The sequence below is a fragment of the Staurois parvus genome, unplaced genomic scaffold (genome assembly GCF_062004578.1).
Source record: "Staurois parvus isolate SC_StPar_1 unplaced genomic scaffold, SC_StPar_1.0 ptg000362l, whole genome shotgun sequence".
Taxonomy (NCBI): domain Eukaryota; kingdom Metazoa; phylum Chordata; class Amphibia; order Anura; family Ranidae; genus Staurois; species Staurois parvus.
Window position 1 is genome coordinate 7,961,446 of NW_028318158.1, and position 17,479 is coordinate 7,978,924.

The 17,479-nt window shown below is 41.1% G+C and overlaps 1 protein-coding gene across 1 annotated transcript in view; it reads right to left on the bottom strand.

The window, feature by feature from the left end:
- The window catches only part of LBR (lamin B receptor), a 42,462-nt gene that overhangs the window by 7,845 nt on the left and 17,138 nt on the right, over positions 1 to 17,479 (bottom strand). The window contains exons 2-13 of the mRNA XM_089685074.1: positions 16,547 to 16,728; positions 15,237 to 15,431; positions 14,834 to 15,103; positions 13,413 to 13,563; positions 11,664 to 11,857; positions 10,429 to 10,483; positions 5,373 to 5,567; positions 3,577 to 3,680; positions 3,335 to 3,460; positions 1,645 to 1,813; positions 944 to 1,024; positions 690 to 812 (exon numbers count right to left, since the gene is read on the bottom strand). Of these exons, the coding sequence (XP_089541200.1) occupies positions 690 to 812; positions 944 to 1,024; positions 1,645 to 1,813; positions 3,335 to 3,460; positions 3,577 to 3,680; positions 5,373 to 5,567; positions 10,429 to 10,483; positions 11,664 to 11,857; positions 13,413 to 13,563; positions 14,834 to 15,103; positions 15,237 to 15,431; positions 16,547 to 16,711 (1,828 nt within the window). The 5' untranslated portion in view covers positions 16,712 to 16,728. The remainder of the gene's footprint in view (positions 1 to 689; positions 813 to 943; positions 1,025 to 1,644; positions 1,814 to 3,334; positions 3,461 to 3,576; positions 3,681 to 5,372; positions 5,568 to 10,428; positions 10,484 to 11,663; positions 11,858 to 13,412; positions 13,564 to 14,833; positions 15,104 to 15,236; positions 15,432 to 16,546; positions 16,729 to 17,479) is intronic.

The window sequence follows — 17,479 nt, forward strand, 5'->3', positions numbered from 1 at the left end:
TGTGTACAGGCAACAAGAGAATTTAGGAAATTGTGGAAGGTGATCATCACACTGGCAGCACAATGCGGATGAAAAAAAAAAATGAAAGTGTATATGGCGACCATATATTTCCTTCAAGTGGTAGCTGCAAGGCTAGGTTCACATTGTTGCAGGTGTGGGACTGTGTGTCAGACACATTTCCACAGCCAAAATGTGCTGCAAACACATGGAGTTAATTTTTAATAGCACCCACATGCAATGAATAGAAAAAAAATAATAATAATAATAATTGCACATTTTTGGGTGCATGAAAACCGCATGGTATCGGCAGCTTAAATAAATAATTCAGGAGCCTTCCCTGCCTTAAATGCAGGTACAGCAGCGCATTCAAATTAATGGGATGTTGTGTCTGTGCAAACACGAGCAGCACCACCCACACAGATGTGAACCTAGATTAATGGACAAGTTGCTGGAGAACAGAGGTCCTAACCATTTCCAACAGTACAAAACTAAAACCAAAAATACACAAGTCTTAGCTTTTGATAAACATTTAAAAAATGATTCAGCCAGCCAAAATATGACTGAACAGAAACATTCCTGTGATCTGAAAAGTAAATATCTATGCTGTCTGCAAGAACCAAACTGTAGCTGTTTTTTTTTTCCTAATACAAAACCATTTCATAACTTACTATTGTCACAGTAATACTCACCACAAGGTAAACACCAGGCCCAGGCCATTATGATATCACCCAAGTAGTTTGGGTGTCGGACCCATCCCCAAAGCCCAGACACAATCAGCTTACTGCCAGCTGAAGTTGGGATGGTTTTCAGATCTGGGGTGAGAAAAGAGAACATTCATACAGCTGCATGTAATCCAGAAGAGGACAAGCACTGGATTCAGACAAATAAAAAAAAACAAAAAAAAAAAAACAAAAAACAAACACAGATGGGGATTTGGACTCACGTGAAAGCTTAGGGTTATCTGGATTTTTCCTGAAGGCAAACTTCTGTCTGTTGGCACGTTGAAAAAGAAAGTATCCAAGAGCTAAATTATACAAGCAGAAAACACTGTAAATGCCTGAGCAAGCATGGAAGAATACACCACCTTATAGCCCAACTCCATGTTTTAATGAACTTTAAACTGTTTGAACCAAGCTGGAAGCTCCCATCCTGCTGCTGAACACATCACTGATGCAACATACAGTTTATTGAAGCCATGGCTCATCCAAACGTGTGTGTAAGCCAGAACAGCATCTTAAAGCTATAATCAAAAGGGCAATTTTGTGTAAAAAAAAAAAAACAAAAACAAAAAAACCATTAGCAAATCAGACTCCACTTCCTGCTTTGCATTGCTACACAAAAGGTTGTGCTTCACTGCATTTTCTCACAATGAGAGTCAAAGAGTTGGGCAATATCACTATAGCAGTCTCTAGTAAGAGCAAAAAATAAAAAAAAAATAAAAAATTTGAAGACACTGCTGTAATATTTAAAAGAAAAATAGCAGCAGCTAATTGGCTCACAATCATACAATTCTCTATTCTGCAATGAGTTACACCATACACACATTACAAAAAGAGGTGAGAGGACATTGGACAAAGCCCCCAGTATCTATTTAGCAGTATGCACTATGCTTACAATGCAGAATTACAAAGAAAGGAAACTTACTGTTCAAAGCAATAGCAGCTGCAACAGTTGCACAGCAAATATCCACTGAATGCTTGACCAGATACAATGCTTGCAGGGAGTATGTGAATGGAACCCATACAAGGCCTCCAAATGCCAACATAAAGCCAAAACCATCATAAGCAACATCCAAAGAGGTTAGGATACCCTCCTAGAAACAAGGACATTGGATACACATTATTAGTAAGCTATACTAAAACATCATGTAAACAAGTTGATGCAGATGGCGGTTTTTTCCCAGGAGTACATATGAGGCACATAGCTAAAAGTTACCTAAAGACTGCGACCATCCATGCCTTTATAACCATGATACACCACTAAACTGGAGGAACTTTATTTTAATGTCGGTGAAGGTACCTACAATTTTTTTCTGAAGATAAATGGTAAAGCAAGTGAAGGTTCTCAAATGTTTGTAGACACCTCAGCAAGTCACTGAGGCACGCACACATTGGGGAGATTTGCTAAAACTTCAGCTTATTCAATTAAGCTTTGGCAATAACTCCTGGCAGCCGATTGGTTTCAGTGCAGAGCTGCATGAGAATTTGCACCATGTAGTTTTAGTAAATAACTCCCATTGCATTGCAGGGGCACTTTCATTTCCTAATCATGTCTATCTGTGGCATGGGGAGTTACATTTTGTTTTTTAATCTCAGCACTCAAATACTAGTGCTGGGTTCAGTAAACCAGGGACAAAGTGTTCTTAGGTTTCCAAGCGCTCTCTATATACCCACTTTAAAGTAACAAACTGCATTTAAAAAAAACGATTAATGTTATTCTTAATTTAAAAAAAAGGAATAAAACACAATATAGTCTGCACTAATGGATAACAGGACAGCTAGCAAGGAACTAATATATATTGATTCCCCAAAAATCTAGAAAATGCAGCACCAACAATCCAAAGAAAACAAGAAGAACATATATTCAATCAAAAAATTCATACATTCATAAAAAGTTCATAATTTAACATGGAATAATTAACCACTTGCCAACCGCAGCACTTAAGATGTGCAATGGCAAGGGGGCTCGCTTGCACTGGATTACATACCTAGTATATGATCCAGCTCTTTCGGGTAGGGGGCGCGGGTGTCCGCTGCCCCGGCTACGCTGTGATTAGACAAAGTACAAGCCAATCAGCAAGTCCCGGCTACTGATTGACTGCCAGGACCTGGTGATTGGCGAAGAGGCTGACAAGGACAGAGGTTTGTGTATGTAAACAATACAGAGCTCTGCCCTGTTAGCGGGAATGTGCCAGTTTTTGTTTCCCTGCAAAGCAGCAAGAAATGATTTCATGAAAATGGAATACAGAGTAATTTAGTGGATGTGTATGGATTATTACTGGAGAATATAGATATTGTTTAGTGTCACTTTAATATACCAATAACCCCCACAAAAAGGTGCACACTGTTCTCCACCACTATGTGAACACTGTCTAATGGAAAAGTAAGGGCCACACAAGTACTGGAGGAGAAGAGCACAGACTCATATCCCAAGATTGAGCAGAAGTTCCTTGGTTAAACAAAAAAAAAAAAAGAAGGGTACATATAATTTGTTTCCTAATGCAGGAGGATAAATCCATTAAAGCAAACATTCTCCTCAAAAGAGGAATCAGATCATATACATCTTAAGAAGAAAAGAAAAAGAAAAATAATCTTGTGGAGTTACTCTGAATTACCTGATACCAAAGAGCATGAAGGGCATACAACAGCTGAAAGCTGTTTACCAGGATCATAGATACTGAAGGCTTGTCGTGTTTCTGGACATCCATTTCAGCCAAAAGCATTATAAAGTTGAGTAAAACCTAGAAAATCAGGAGAGATCATAGTATGAAATTATAAATGTATCCATTTTTTCAATCATCTGCAGATAAAATTGGCCAGGTTGGTAAAAGGTTTAATAAAAAAACAAAAGCCTTACCCAACCAATAAATGTAGGTTGAATGGCAGTAAAATACTTGATGTCAAAAATCCCAATGTGAGGGTTTCGTTCTCGGCCCATGAAAAAACCATAGATGAAATTCCCTGTAATATGGAAGCACATCAGACTGTGTGGCTCTCGGCAAGCAAATCAAACATAAAATCAATAATATAACAAATGTCTAGCATTTAAAGCTGAACTTCTGAAAGGAGCTTCACTTTTTCTCCTCCTCCCCACACTAACACTTTTGAAATTTTCTTTCAGGGAGCAGGTACCCATTTCTGAGAGGTATCCATTCCCACGTCCGCTCAGATCTCCTAGGTTAGTGGTTTCCAAACTGCACCCCGCGGGCCAGATGTGGTCCTTTACTTACCTTTATCCAGCCCTTCAGGCACTGTTCCTTCAACTAATATGAGGCACTATTCCTCCCATTGATACAAGGCACTCTTCATCCCACTGACATCAACTGTGGGGCATTTTTCCTTCCACGGTCACCAATAATAGGGCATAATTCCTTCCACTGATATAAACAATTGGGTACTATTACTCCCACCAATGATGGGGCACTATTACTCCTCCTACGGACTGCAGGTACTATGTAATTTTTTTAAACTCCCACTGGTTACCACACCCGAGACATTGTCTACTCATACTGATGTAGAGTCATTTTCAACCCCCCTTGGCCACAATCCAGCCCTCCTAAAGACTGAGGAAAAATAAACTGGCCCTTTGTTTAGAAAGATTGGAGACCCCTGGCCTAGGTGATCCGAGAGGAATTTGTACCCTCCCCAGGCAATGATTGCAGTCCCTTTCACAAAATACAGCATGACTTGCACATGTGCAGTGAGGAGCTGGAAGTGAAGCCACAGGAAGTCACAGCTGGCTTCCCACATCCAAGATGGCAGCGCCACGGATTAAGAACCAGCCTGTGTGAGTACAGTAAGTGCATATTTATTACTACATTATTTGTAGCTGATGAATTTTTTTATTCCACACCAAAGATCCTCTTTAAATATATTCCCTGTAGCTGGGTATTTATGAAGCTGCTATACAAAGAAATACCTAAGTGACTAATTCATGATAAAAGTATGGGGCCTGCCTTTGCTGACCTCTCATTTGAGAAAGTTCATTTCCTAACTGCCATGCTGATAGTTTGCTTTAGTGCTTCCAGAGTTTTTTCTGGATCAAATACAAAGAATTCAGACACATTTACAGCATTCTTGTTCTGTGTCTATGGGTCAAAAATACTGAAGACAGACAGCCAGGCAACCATTTTCAAAAGAGAAAACAGCAATGGCAGCCACCAACATACTATTTAAAACATCTGTAAACAAACACTGGGAAATATTTTGGAATATGATTATTTTTTAAAATCAAATTTAACAGAAGACATAAATAGCCATATTAAAACCACTAAAAACATCACCGAGCAGAAACTGCTAGCCACAGAATACCACAGTAAATTACTCTATGATGTCTGCATTTTATGTCACGCCTATAAGCAGAGTGGTGTGGAGCATGCGGTGTCTCCCGGATAGGAAGGAAATCCAATGACATGATCAAAAAGTCATGTGACTGCCAACCCTCCATTACTTGAAATAAGTGGGGCTTCACATGCAGCAGACCACGGCTCTTGAAAAGCTGCAATATGCAAGTAATCTGGGCACAGTTAAAGTAACCGCTGTACCGTGAACTGCTTTTAAACATGTTAAGTGGATTCTGGTTTATGTTCTCTACAACATCAAATGAGGAGGGGAATGTTTCACAACCAGCGTAATAAAAAAAAAATGACCTACCAGATTTCCCAGCCACAGAAAGATCTTCTTTTGGGGCTCTATACGAATGTGCAAATGCATAAACACTTATGACGACAGAGAATAAAGTAGCTGCAGCTGCAAATTGGTGGAGGTGTTTATATACGTAAAGCAGATTGACCCGATTGTACAAAAGTGCTGCTACCACCACAGCAACCAGGAGCAAACTATGGAGTCCTGTAAGAAGAAAACAAAGTTCAGAGATTTGTGTCTGATATAGAAAGTCAGAGCCAAGGACAGAATTTCGTAAAGAGCTGGTCAAAGATCTGGTCAGATGGAACACTTAGACTGGCCTGCTGGCAGCACAGTTAGGATATTGCTGTCCTTCATGAATATTTATGAGCTATATGTCTTTATGAGGACTGAGGATCTACAGACAAGTGAGGCTGCACTTGCATCAACAAAATGCAGTCTATGCCTCTCTTTAACTGCTTCTCAACCGCCAGCAAGGTACTGCGGACGGGCGGCAGCTACAGGCAAAGCAACGTACCCGTACGTCTCTCTGGCTGTACTAACACAGGAGGGCGCTGTATCATTTGCTTGTATCTTTTTTTTTTTTTTTTTTAAAGGTTTGTTTTTCACTACTTGCCCCCCGTTTACCCACGGGCAAGCAGCAGCTCTTGGCAAAGCGACAATCTTTCGTCGCTTCCTGTTTTGGGGTGTAACCGCGCCTGCACTCCCCTCTGCCCCCTATCGGTCCAGGGAGAGAAGACCACACCAAGTAACAGCACTACATTTTACACACACATTAGATGGACTACACATGCCTCTGCACACTCCTTGGGGTGTCTACGTTCCAAAAAAAGATAATATGGGGGGGTTGTACTGCCCTGGCATTTTAGCATCTCAAGAAATATTGTGATAGGCAGAAAGTTAAAAAGCTATGTAAATTTTTTAATTACACACACACACACTTTTTTTTTTTTTTTTTAACCAAAGACATGTAGCAGAATACATTTTGGTCTAAATTTATGACGGAGTTTATTGGATATTTTTTATAGCCAAAAGTGAAAAATGTGGGGGTTTTTTCAAAATTGTCGCTCTTTTTTTGTTTATAGGGCAAAAAGTAAACACTGCAGTGGTGACCAAATACCACCAAAAGAAAGCTATTTTAGTGGTGCACCGAAATAAAAATTTTGGTGCTGAAACAGATACTAAAAATTCAGAATGCATGTGGCCGAAAACAGAACCGAAATGTCTGCGTATATGGGGGTGGGGAGGCTCCCAATTTTTTTTTGTAATTTTTTTTCTACTTTCATGTATATTTTTATTTATTTTTTTTAACTTATGATTTTATTGCCATCACATAGGGGACCAATAGTCCTCTATGTGACAGATCCTCATCTAGGAGGCAGGGTGTGTAAGGAGGGGACAGGAGAGGAGCAGTATATACAGTAAGGAAGCAGTGAATACAGAGAGGCTCCCTCACTGGCTGTCACTATAGGTCAGTGCCGGTTTTAAATGCAATTGCCGGCTTTTTTTTTTTCCTTCACTATAGCTCACAGAATTAGCTGTTACTTTCCCCGAAGATAAAGGAAACTTTGTTTCGTTTCTTTCAGCCTGGGGGAAAAATAACTAATTCTGTGAGCTATAGTGAAGAAAAAAAAAAAGCCGGTAATTACTTTTAAAAACCGGCACTGCATATACAGGCATACCTCATTTAACCACTTGCCTACCAGGCACTTATACCCCCTTATTTACCAGGCCAATTTTCAGCTTTCAGCGCTGCCGCACTTTGACGATTGCGCGGTCATGCAACATTGTACCCATATGAAATTTTGATCATTTTTTTCTCACAAATAGAGCTTTCTTTTGGTGGTATTTAATCGCCACTGGGCGCTTTACTTTTTGCGCTATAAATTAAAAAATGCAAAAAATTTGAAAGAAAAAAAAGTTTCTTTGTTTCTATTATAAAATTTTTCAAACAGGTATTTTTTCTCCTTCACTGATGTGCGTTGATGAGGCAGCACCGATGGGCACTGATAAGCCGCACTGATGGGCATCGATAGGCAGCACTAAAGGGCACTGATAGGCAGCACTAATGAGGTGTCACGGATAGGCGGCACTAATATGCAGCACTGATAGGCGACACTGATGATGGGTACTGATAGACGGCACTGACTGGCATCACTGCTGGGCACTGACTGGCGGCACTGACTGGCACAACCCCTGGGCACTGACTGGTGGCACTGCTGGGCGGCACAGGTGGGTGGGCACAGGTGGGCACAGGTAGGTGGCACTTCTGGGCACAGGCGGGTGCACTGCTGGGCGCACTTCTGGGCACAGGTGGGCGCACTGCTGGGCACAGGTGGGCGGAACTTGCGGGTGGCATTGCTGGGCACCGATCATCAGGGCACTGATCATCAGTGCCCTGATGATCGGTGCCGATCCCCGCTCTGACAACTGCTGGTTTTCGGCAGTACTTTCCTCACGATCTGACAGCGTGAGGAAAGTGCAGCCGAGAACCGGCACTTGCATTTCCCTGTGATCAGCGTGTCATTGGACACCGCTGATCACGTGGTAAAAGGCCGGTATGATTGGCCTTTTACCACATCACTTGATCAGCTGTGTCCGTAGGACACAGCGATCACGGAGATCGCCGGGTGCGCGGGAGAGCGCGTTCTGGGAGGACGTCATATGACGTCCACTCAGAACTGGCCGGCCGCAGTTTAGCCGTTTAGCGGTCGGCAACTAGTTAACGAATTTAATTTGTTCTGCGGGACTTTTCGCATAGCGAAAAATTTGAAAACCGAAACACTGCTTCCCATAGTAATGCATTGAAAACCAATTATTCCGTTCCAGAGGTCAGAAAAAAAGTAAACACTACTAAAATACCACATGAGTTATTATACATATATACATACATATATATATATATATATATATATATATATATATATATATATATATATAAAATGATGGCAGATATCTCCCCCCCAAAAAAAAAAGAAAAAAGAAAAAAAAAAAAGACAGGCCGCCATAGTGTAATACTGTCAAAGACAAAGATTGGAATTTTTATTAAAAACCAAATCTACTCACATAAATCTGTTAAAAACAATTGTAAAAAATGCACAGAAAAGTGGGGTCCCACTCTCTCCAGCAATGCTAGGCTAATAGTCAATCACACATGCGACTGTACTGTTTGGCGTTCTCTCTTTTGTGAGTTTTGGGAAACCCCCCACCCAAAAAAAACAAAAAACAAACTCTACACCTAGGTGAATGCAACATTGATGTGATGCTGCATCTGTCCCCCTCTGCCACTACTCTGAGAACAAAGCATTTAAATACCACTGATCATTCAGTTCTGGGTCTTCAGCGAGCAGTCCCTAGAGCGCCAGGCTGTGGAGAGGGCAGGAGCAGCTGGCTCAGGCTCTCAGCAGCGTGCAGGTCTGGCACCTGGGTGAATCCTAACATAAGAAAATTTGGGATCTCCCCAGAGAGTCTGGACTGGCTGAGTGACCTCAGTTGCAACTTGACTTTAGTCCACTCTCGGCTGAATACAGCTCACAGGAGTGCAGAACATGCACTCTTGTGAGATCATAAATAATAAGTTGCCGCGCTCTAATACTAAATGTATTCCAATGAAATTAACTTACTGTGAAAGTGCATATTATGTATACCAATTCAATAATGTGTTATATGAAAATATTGATATCAACTTATAAAAGTTACATCTCCATAAAAGGTTAAATTGTGATCACAAAGTGAAAGACCAAAATAGAATCTCCATATATAAATATAAAAGTCCAATTGTGATATTAAATTAATAAGTGAAAAAAAAAAAAAGTGCAAAAGTTTACTACATCCCCCAGACGAAGCTACGTTTTCCCTGTGGCTCAACGCGTTGGGGAGGGGCAGTGACGTCACCACGCATCTGTTCATCGATACGGCGAGTACTGACGGTGTGTGCCAACACACCCACGAGGCTGATTCTCACTGCACCCAGCGGGTATTTGCATGATAAGCGCATTGTTAACTTGATTAATGTGAGTGCATTATGGACGCACAATAAAGGCTTTTTACATCTTGGATAAGGCACCATATTATCCTTTCCTTTCTTTTACGTTTCACACGAGGATACATAGAGAATCGGAGGGAGGCTCATAGAGAAGCTGCAGAATCCCAGTTACACAACCACAGGCTGCTTGGAAGGAGAGTATATTGACATCTTGTTCTCTTGTGAACTTTTCTTCACAATTCTTTGCACAATTGCACATTGGGCATATTAACTATATATATATATTTTTTCTTTTTCACTTATATTGATTTAATATCACAATTGGACTTTTATATTTATATATGGAGATTCTATTTTGGTCTTTCACTTTGTGATCACAATGTAACCATTTATGGTGATGTAACTTATAAGTTGATATCAATATTTTCATATAACACATTATTGAATTGGTATACATAATATGCACTTTCACAGTATAAGTTAGTTTAATTGGAATACATTTAGTATTAGAGCGCGGCAACTCAATATTTATTATCTTCCATTTAGCACACTTTATAGGAGGGTGAGCAAGGGAGCCTGCGATCTAATACAATAATTGATTTAACTGTTGACTCCAGTGGCTCACAAGTTAATATATTCATTAACATGCACTCTTGTGACCTACAGGAGAAATAGGGCCAAAAGAGCTTTAGCCCTACTTCTCCTTTAAAGTAAAAATGTCATAAGCAGAGCACAAACATTAAGATGAAAGCATTGGCATCTCATGGGTGCTTAAAAATATCTGCACTTGTCTGGGAGTAACCTGGATTCAAGCTTTAGGCAGGGCTGAAACTTCTCCACAATTTAATGTTATATCCTGTCAGTAAACAACAGATACTGTAGCCACTAGAAGGCTAAATGACAACGCCTGGATGACAGGAGGTGAGGCTGAGATCCAGCAGGGGTGGACCTTAACCTAAATTTGGAGAACATTGACTACATATGTTCAGCCAAGGCCATGATCTAAGGTTCTCCAAAGACTCAAATCAACAAGTCTGGAGACAAGCGAAGTACCAGAAAGAGATAATTTGAAAATCTTACCATGTAGTCTGTATTTCAGTCTTTTCCCATTTGGAAGGGGTACACCATAGGCAATCTTTAAAAAAAAAAAAAAAAAAAAAGAAGGGGGGGGGGGGGTCAACAAAAAATTCTCCAGAAGTCAGAAAGAAATGTTTTAACTTTCAAAAGTAATTTCTGCACACATCTTCGAGTACACCATTTGCCAACCATCTGCCTCTGACTGCTACACTCATCAGAGCGATAGTGCAAATTGTTGATGTCATTACTATTCTGCTTGCTGGAGGGTCTGTAGTATAAATCTTCCTCCAACACTAGTGCTATTTCTTGATCACACCAATGACTGGTGATATAACATCAGTCATCAGCGAAGCAGCTCTGACATAAGCAAGCAAAGCCCTGCCTCTACCAAGATGGCCACTGCCACACAGAAACACAGTGCAGGACAATAGTAAGTCAGTAAGAGGAGAAGAGAAGCTGTGGGAAGAATAATAACTGGTCCTTTGTCCTCTGTGTTTTCTGTCTTCTAGAGTTCAGGTCTTCTTTCCACTAGTTACTTTATGTGATGCAGGCATAAAGTGAAAATGACCTGTACATATAGGCTGTTACCTTCTACTAATGAACTGCATTATAAACAAGTCAAATGGCAACAGTCCACATTACGCACACAACTAAAAATAACAAACACACACACACACACACACACAATCTCTCTTTCTATACATACACACACATACAGTATACACACATATACTTTAGGGGCTTATTTTTCTTTTACAGCATTCTTTGAGTCCGTGGTCAGGTTTTTCATTGCAATCAAAGCGGTGGAAATGCACATTAAGTTATAATCTCTGCCTGGAAGGAAGGTCCATTACCAATAACAGACCCACTTTGCAAAGCCTGACTGAAAAAATCTACACAAACATGCTAGGGGGCGTTTGAGCGCGCAGGTGGCTGAGCAACACTATTGAGTTGCTTGCTGCCGCTGATAATTGCAGAGTGAAATCACAGGTTAATTTTCAGAAGAAAATATGAAAGATGAAAAGAAAAAAGAAAAAAAAAACGCTACTACAGTAAAGCAAATCTGACTATTAAACCGTCAAGGTGTCCAGATTCATGGATTTTCTAGAAACCTTGCTTAATTGATACACATTTGACAAATGAAATTCCTATCTCATCAAAAGGTAACAAGCAATGTAGCAACTTTACTTCCTAACTATTTATACCTACATTCCACATAATTATTGTAAAGTTCTCACCTTGCCAATGGGGAGCAGGTAGAATAATGCAGTAAGGAGCACCCACAAAGTAAAATATCCAAAAACTGTAGGATTCCACAAGTCAGTGAGTGACCAGTGAGGGTAGAAACTGAGGAGCGACACATTCTCCTGAGTACACTGGTACAGCAAATAGTACAACAATGGAAGCAAAGACAGGGTCATAAAAAAGGTACCTTAAAGGAGAAAAAAAAAAAAAAAATTAACTCATGAATCAGATTACAGAACAAAAGCTACTTTGGTTTGCTACCTCGATCTAAAAATGTTAATTGGCTGGAAAGATCTGACTTCTAAATTTTCAATCACAGACCTGAAGAAGCATGCATTAAATGAAAGTCCAAGAAAAGTCATTTATTATCTGACAGCCACGTAGGTAGCATTTTCTGATGGAATGGTCAGCAATGCTCGTCTTGATATATATAGATATTCCTGTTTAATTCTCCCTCAGTGTAAGATGCTCAGTAGTCACTACAGGCAGATCCTTCTCTTTCGTCCTCCATTCATAAATTGTTATTGTCCATTCCCCAGGTCGTAATAAGTTAGTCATCTTATACACATCAAGTACAATTACCGTATTTTTCGCTACATAAGACGCACTTTTTCCCCCCAAAAAAGGGGGGAAAATGTCAGTGCGTCTTATGGAGCGAATATAAAGCGGCTGGTCCGGTATTTTTGCGGCCACCATGTTAGAATACCGGGCCGGCCGCTCAGCTGTCGTCTCCTGCAGGGCCTTACCTGTTCCTCGCTCCAGCGCTGCACAGTCTTCCCGCGCTGGCTTCTGTGACAGCCGGGTGCCCACTGCGCATGTGCTGCGCTTTGTGAATGATCCGGTGTCTTCTGGGACACATGAAAGGTCCCAGAAGGCGCCGGGCCATTCACAAAGCGCAGCGCTTCTCGCACATGCGCAGTGGGCACCCGGCTGTCACAGAAGCCGGCCCGGGAAGAAGAGGGAAGGACAACTCCGCGGAAGTGGGAGCGGGTACCTGTCAAATTCAGGTACCCGCTCCCCCTCCCTCCCCAAAGGTCAGCAGTCTCTGGTCATCCCCTGCACTGTGTCCGCAGTCTCTGGTCATCCCCTGCACTGTGTCCGCAGTCTCTGGTCATCCCCTGCACTGTGTCCGCAGTCTCTGGTCATCCCCTGCACTGTGTCCGCAGTCTCTGGTCATCCCCTGCACTGTGTCCGCAGTCTCTGGTCATCCCCTGCACTGTGTCCGCAGTCTCTGGTCATCCCCTGTACTGTGTCCGCAGTCTCTGGTCATCCCCTGCACTGTGTCCGCAGTCTCTGGTCATCCCCTGTACTGTGTCCGCAGTCTCTGGTCATCCCCTGTACTGTGTCCGCAGTCTCTGGTCATCTCCTGTACTGTGTCCGCAGTCTCTGGTCATCCCCTGTACTGTGTCTGCAGTCCATTGGTTCAGAATATTTTTTTTCTTGTTTTTTACCTCTAAAACCTAGGTGCGTCTTATGGTCAGGTGCGTCTTATGGAGCGAAAAATACGGTAGGTGAAAGTCAGAAAATCTTTTGGGGATGTCACACCAGGAGAGCAATGGCAATAATACCTTGTTTACTTATGGTCACTAAACAGAAATTTTTCAGGAACTAGTCTGTACCTGTTAAGCGTACCATCACTCATTTTATAGAAAACTTTGTTTATATGATTTTGTTTTTATGAAAGTGTGTCATACAAAACAAAAAAGATGAATTAAAGGCAGTTTTAACAAATGAAGACTTACCTATTGCACCTCCAAACTCCAACTGAATCTCCTCAGCTGGCTTTGCTTTAACAACTTCTATATTGTTAGATTCTTTTTCTATGTAATCCTCTTTGTTACGCTTATACCGCAAGACTCTCTCACTTCTCACAAGTTCTTCCACCACTTTCTCCTGTAAAAGGACAAGGTATTTTTAAACTTTAAAAGAAAAAATATGTAGACCTGCGAACAAATATAATTGAAAGCGTTCTTATGAATAAATCCCTTGAGATAAAAAGTTAAATCCTACTGGAGTTACTGCAAATAAACATTTTAGGCCACAAGTCTGGACACCAAAATCCAAAATGATTGATTTCAGGTATTTCCAGCAGAAACAATTGAGTACTGTCCGTGATACTTTTTTTTATTTGCACTAACATACAATTTTGAGGACAAGCTTTCAGGGTATGTCCTTTGACTTTGAAGAAGGGGACATACCCAGAAAGCTTGTCCTCAAAATTGTATGTTAGTGCAAATAAAAAAAGTATCACGGACAGTACTCAATTGTTTCTGTCACAAATGCACTAATACGGCTACAATCACCTCAGGTATTTCCAGTGAAATGTACAGTTTATACCACAACAGGCAAAGACATTTTAGGCAATGAGGGGAATTTCAGAATTGGAACAGCCAGAATCTGGAGCAGCTATTCATGGTAACAACCTCTATCATTCATTCTCCAATCGTAACTGAACAAGGTGGACTAGTTGCAATGCACAGCTGCTCCAGATTTAATTCCCCCACAATGTGCGCTTCCAACTTTGTGATAACTTTGCGGAAGGCTTTTATTCCATGGCTTAGGGAAATTGATGTGGCATAATGGTCCTGACCTCAATCCAACTAAACACCTTTGGGATGAATTGGAATGCAGGTAGCAAGTTAGGTCTTCCTATCAAACATCAGTCCCTGACTCACTTATGCTCTTTTGGCTGAATAAATGCAAATCTTCACAGACAAGCTTTAAAATCTTGTGGGAAACCTTCCAAGAAAAGTGAGGACAAACCACAAGCAAAGGGGGGCAATCCACAGACAGTAATTAAGACACTTTATGTAGTTTTTTTTTTTTAGCCATCTGTGTCCATGTTGAGGTGACTTTCTCCTTCTGTCTTAATGAAAAGCTGTTGATAATACAGGACAGAAGGTAAAGACTTTCTTATGAAGTACAGACAACTGTCAGGGACATGAATTCTTCAGATTTCAAAAAGCGAAATATTCAGGCCCCAACAGTGATTTTGGAAGTTGTCCTCACATAGGAGTGTGACCATGAAAAGCTCTTAAGTGACCTTATCCTAAACAGGGGGAGAACAAATATTTCTGACAAAAGAAGCTACTGCTTCCCAATTAGAAAAGTGTACTGTAGATAAATCTTGCTGGAAAAATCCAATGTATTGTTAGAAGCTTACCACTCTGTCCACGTTACTATGCGAAGACTCCTTTACGTAATCCTCTCTGTCCAGGTTACTATGCAAAGACTCCTTTACGTAATCCTCTCTCTCCACGTTACTGTGCAAAGACTCCCTGAAGTAATCCTCTCTTTTCACGTTACTACGCAAAGGTTCCCTAAGGTAATCTTCTTTCTCCACATTAGTACGCAAATGCTCGCTGAGAAAATCAGTTTTACCAATAACTTCTGCTTCACCATTGCTCTTTTCAATGCTATAGTCTTCAAGTCTCTGAAATTAAGGAAGTGAGTCAGTTATGCCAAAATCCCTCAAACCTGAAAAAAAAAAATTGCCAAAGAAATATGAACATCCTATTATGCCATTGTAAACAGAATAAAAGCTTTAGAGCATTACAAAGCCATACCAGTGGTGTTAGATGGACCTTTAACAAGTCCCCCTTCCGACTGTCTCTTGTGACAGGAACAGGAGAGGACTGCTGGACTTTCTTTGGTGTTCGGCCTGGTGACTTTGTGCGGGCAGGAGAACGTGATCTAGATCGGCTTCGCCGTCTGGAGGGAGAGGCGGAGTTTCTCTTTTTGCTTCTGAAAGACCCCAGGGTCTAGTACAGCAAATAAATTAGTTAGAAAATGAACACCCCAAGCATACCACAGTTTGTGTGGGATGCAGTGCTTTCAACAAAGATAGAAAAATTAAAAAAAATTTACAAAACTGGACGATAAACTTGCTACTTTATTAACCCATTTACTTGTGCAAATGTAAGTGTAGCACACAGAACAAATGAATAGCTTTATGATAGCAGAAACAATAAGCTTCTATATTGAGCCAAGTTCAGCCAATAAATGTCTCTAAATGCCCACTAAAACACTCACATTTTGACATGCTAATCTCAATTCTAAATTATACTTATGTTAACCCATGCAAACTGGTACCAAAATGTCACTCCAGCCCTAGAGGTGCCCCTAAATATCCTTCAGCTGATTTAACAAAGACCGGCCAAAATACAATATTGCAGTAAGAAGGATTCCACCATCCACCTCAATGTATCAATGAGGGAATCATACATGTTATACTTACTTGCTCTGTGCAGTGGTTTGGCACAGAGCAGCCCTGATTGTCTTTCTGGGTCCCACGCTGGCGGTCCTGGCTCCTCCCCCCTGCCAAGCGCCCCCAAAAGCAAACTGCTTCCTATGGGAACACGCAAGCAGGCTCGCTCCCAAGCCATGCTCTGTGTCCATTCACACACACAGAGCGGGGCTTGGCTCCATCCCTGCTCTCTCCTCATTAGCTCACTGGCTGTGTGACAGCAGAAGCCAAAGGCTGCTCTGGGAGCCAATGAGGAGACAAAGCCGTTGCGCTTGTGTACATCGCTAGATCAGTATTGAACGTAAGTATTTGGGGTGCTGCAGGGGGAGCTGCAACCAGGTGTTTTACCTTAATGCAAACTTTGAGCCTTTAGAACCACTTTAAACCAGGTGATGTGAAAGCTTGCAGCTCCCCAGGACAGTGTGACCTTATGCCATGCTTTAGATCACATGATGGAACCAGAGCTTTTAATATCAAAGAAAGAAAAAAAAAAAAAAAAAAGATTTTTAATATAGGCCTACTCAAAGCTGATGATATTCGCATACAATGTATATCTTAAAAAAAAAAAAACAAACAAAAAAAAAAACCTGGTCAGGCTAGACAATATAACCAAGTAAAACCAATACTCACTTTGATATCACTCTCTTTAATATCAAGCTCAGTTCCATCTTTATACTGCACAGTATAAAACTGAGTTGAAGGATCAAACGACACAATCTGTACTTCATAGTAAAGGTTGCTTCCTGGCCATCTTCCCATGACAGCGGATCCGCTGTCAAATTTTTGACTTGTCATTTTGAAGAGATTTAACTCTATAAAAGAAAATAACAAAAAGAAAAAGGTAACACTCCAGCATTGAGAGAAACTTTTCATGTCAACTATTTAAAGGGCAATGATTTTGTGACCAAAGATTTTTGAAAGCTTAAATGAGCATACCAAATTTATCAGCATCAGAAAAAAACATTTTCTTAGTTTATCATCAAGTTTGAGAACTGGAGATACACAGCTCTGCATTCCCAGTTTCCTGCTGCAAGGCGAATCACATACTAACAAAGGACATTTTTCACGCAGACTGACACCCCGGTCACATCAAAGCCGATTTTGAAATCGTGCGACTTACAGTGAATTTGCACGATTTCAAAATCAGGTGACCTGCCGATTTCAGTTGCACTTTGCAAGACATCTGACACAGAGGTCTATGCAAATCGCACCAAAAGTAGTGCATGCCCTACTTTAGAAATCGGTGCAGCTCCGACCAAGTCGGGAACGGAACAATATGACCGCTCTAATAGCGGACAATAGGGTGCGACTTGGCATATGACTTGCAAGTTGCCTGGCATGCACATCGCATGCCAAGTCGCACATCGCATGCCAAGTCGCACCCGATGTGAACGGGGGCTTAAAGGTGTATTGTGGTCACCAAGGGGTTAAGCTCCAAGGGGAAGGTAAGCAAGTTAGATGCCCCTCCATACCTATAAGTACCAATAAAGTGTTACTACACCCACAACAGTAAGATCAGTCTGTATACAGTGTGGAAAATTGATTCTCTGCAGATTTTGTAAG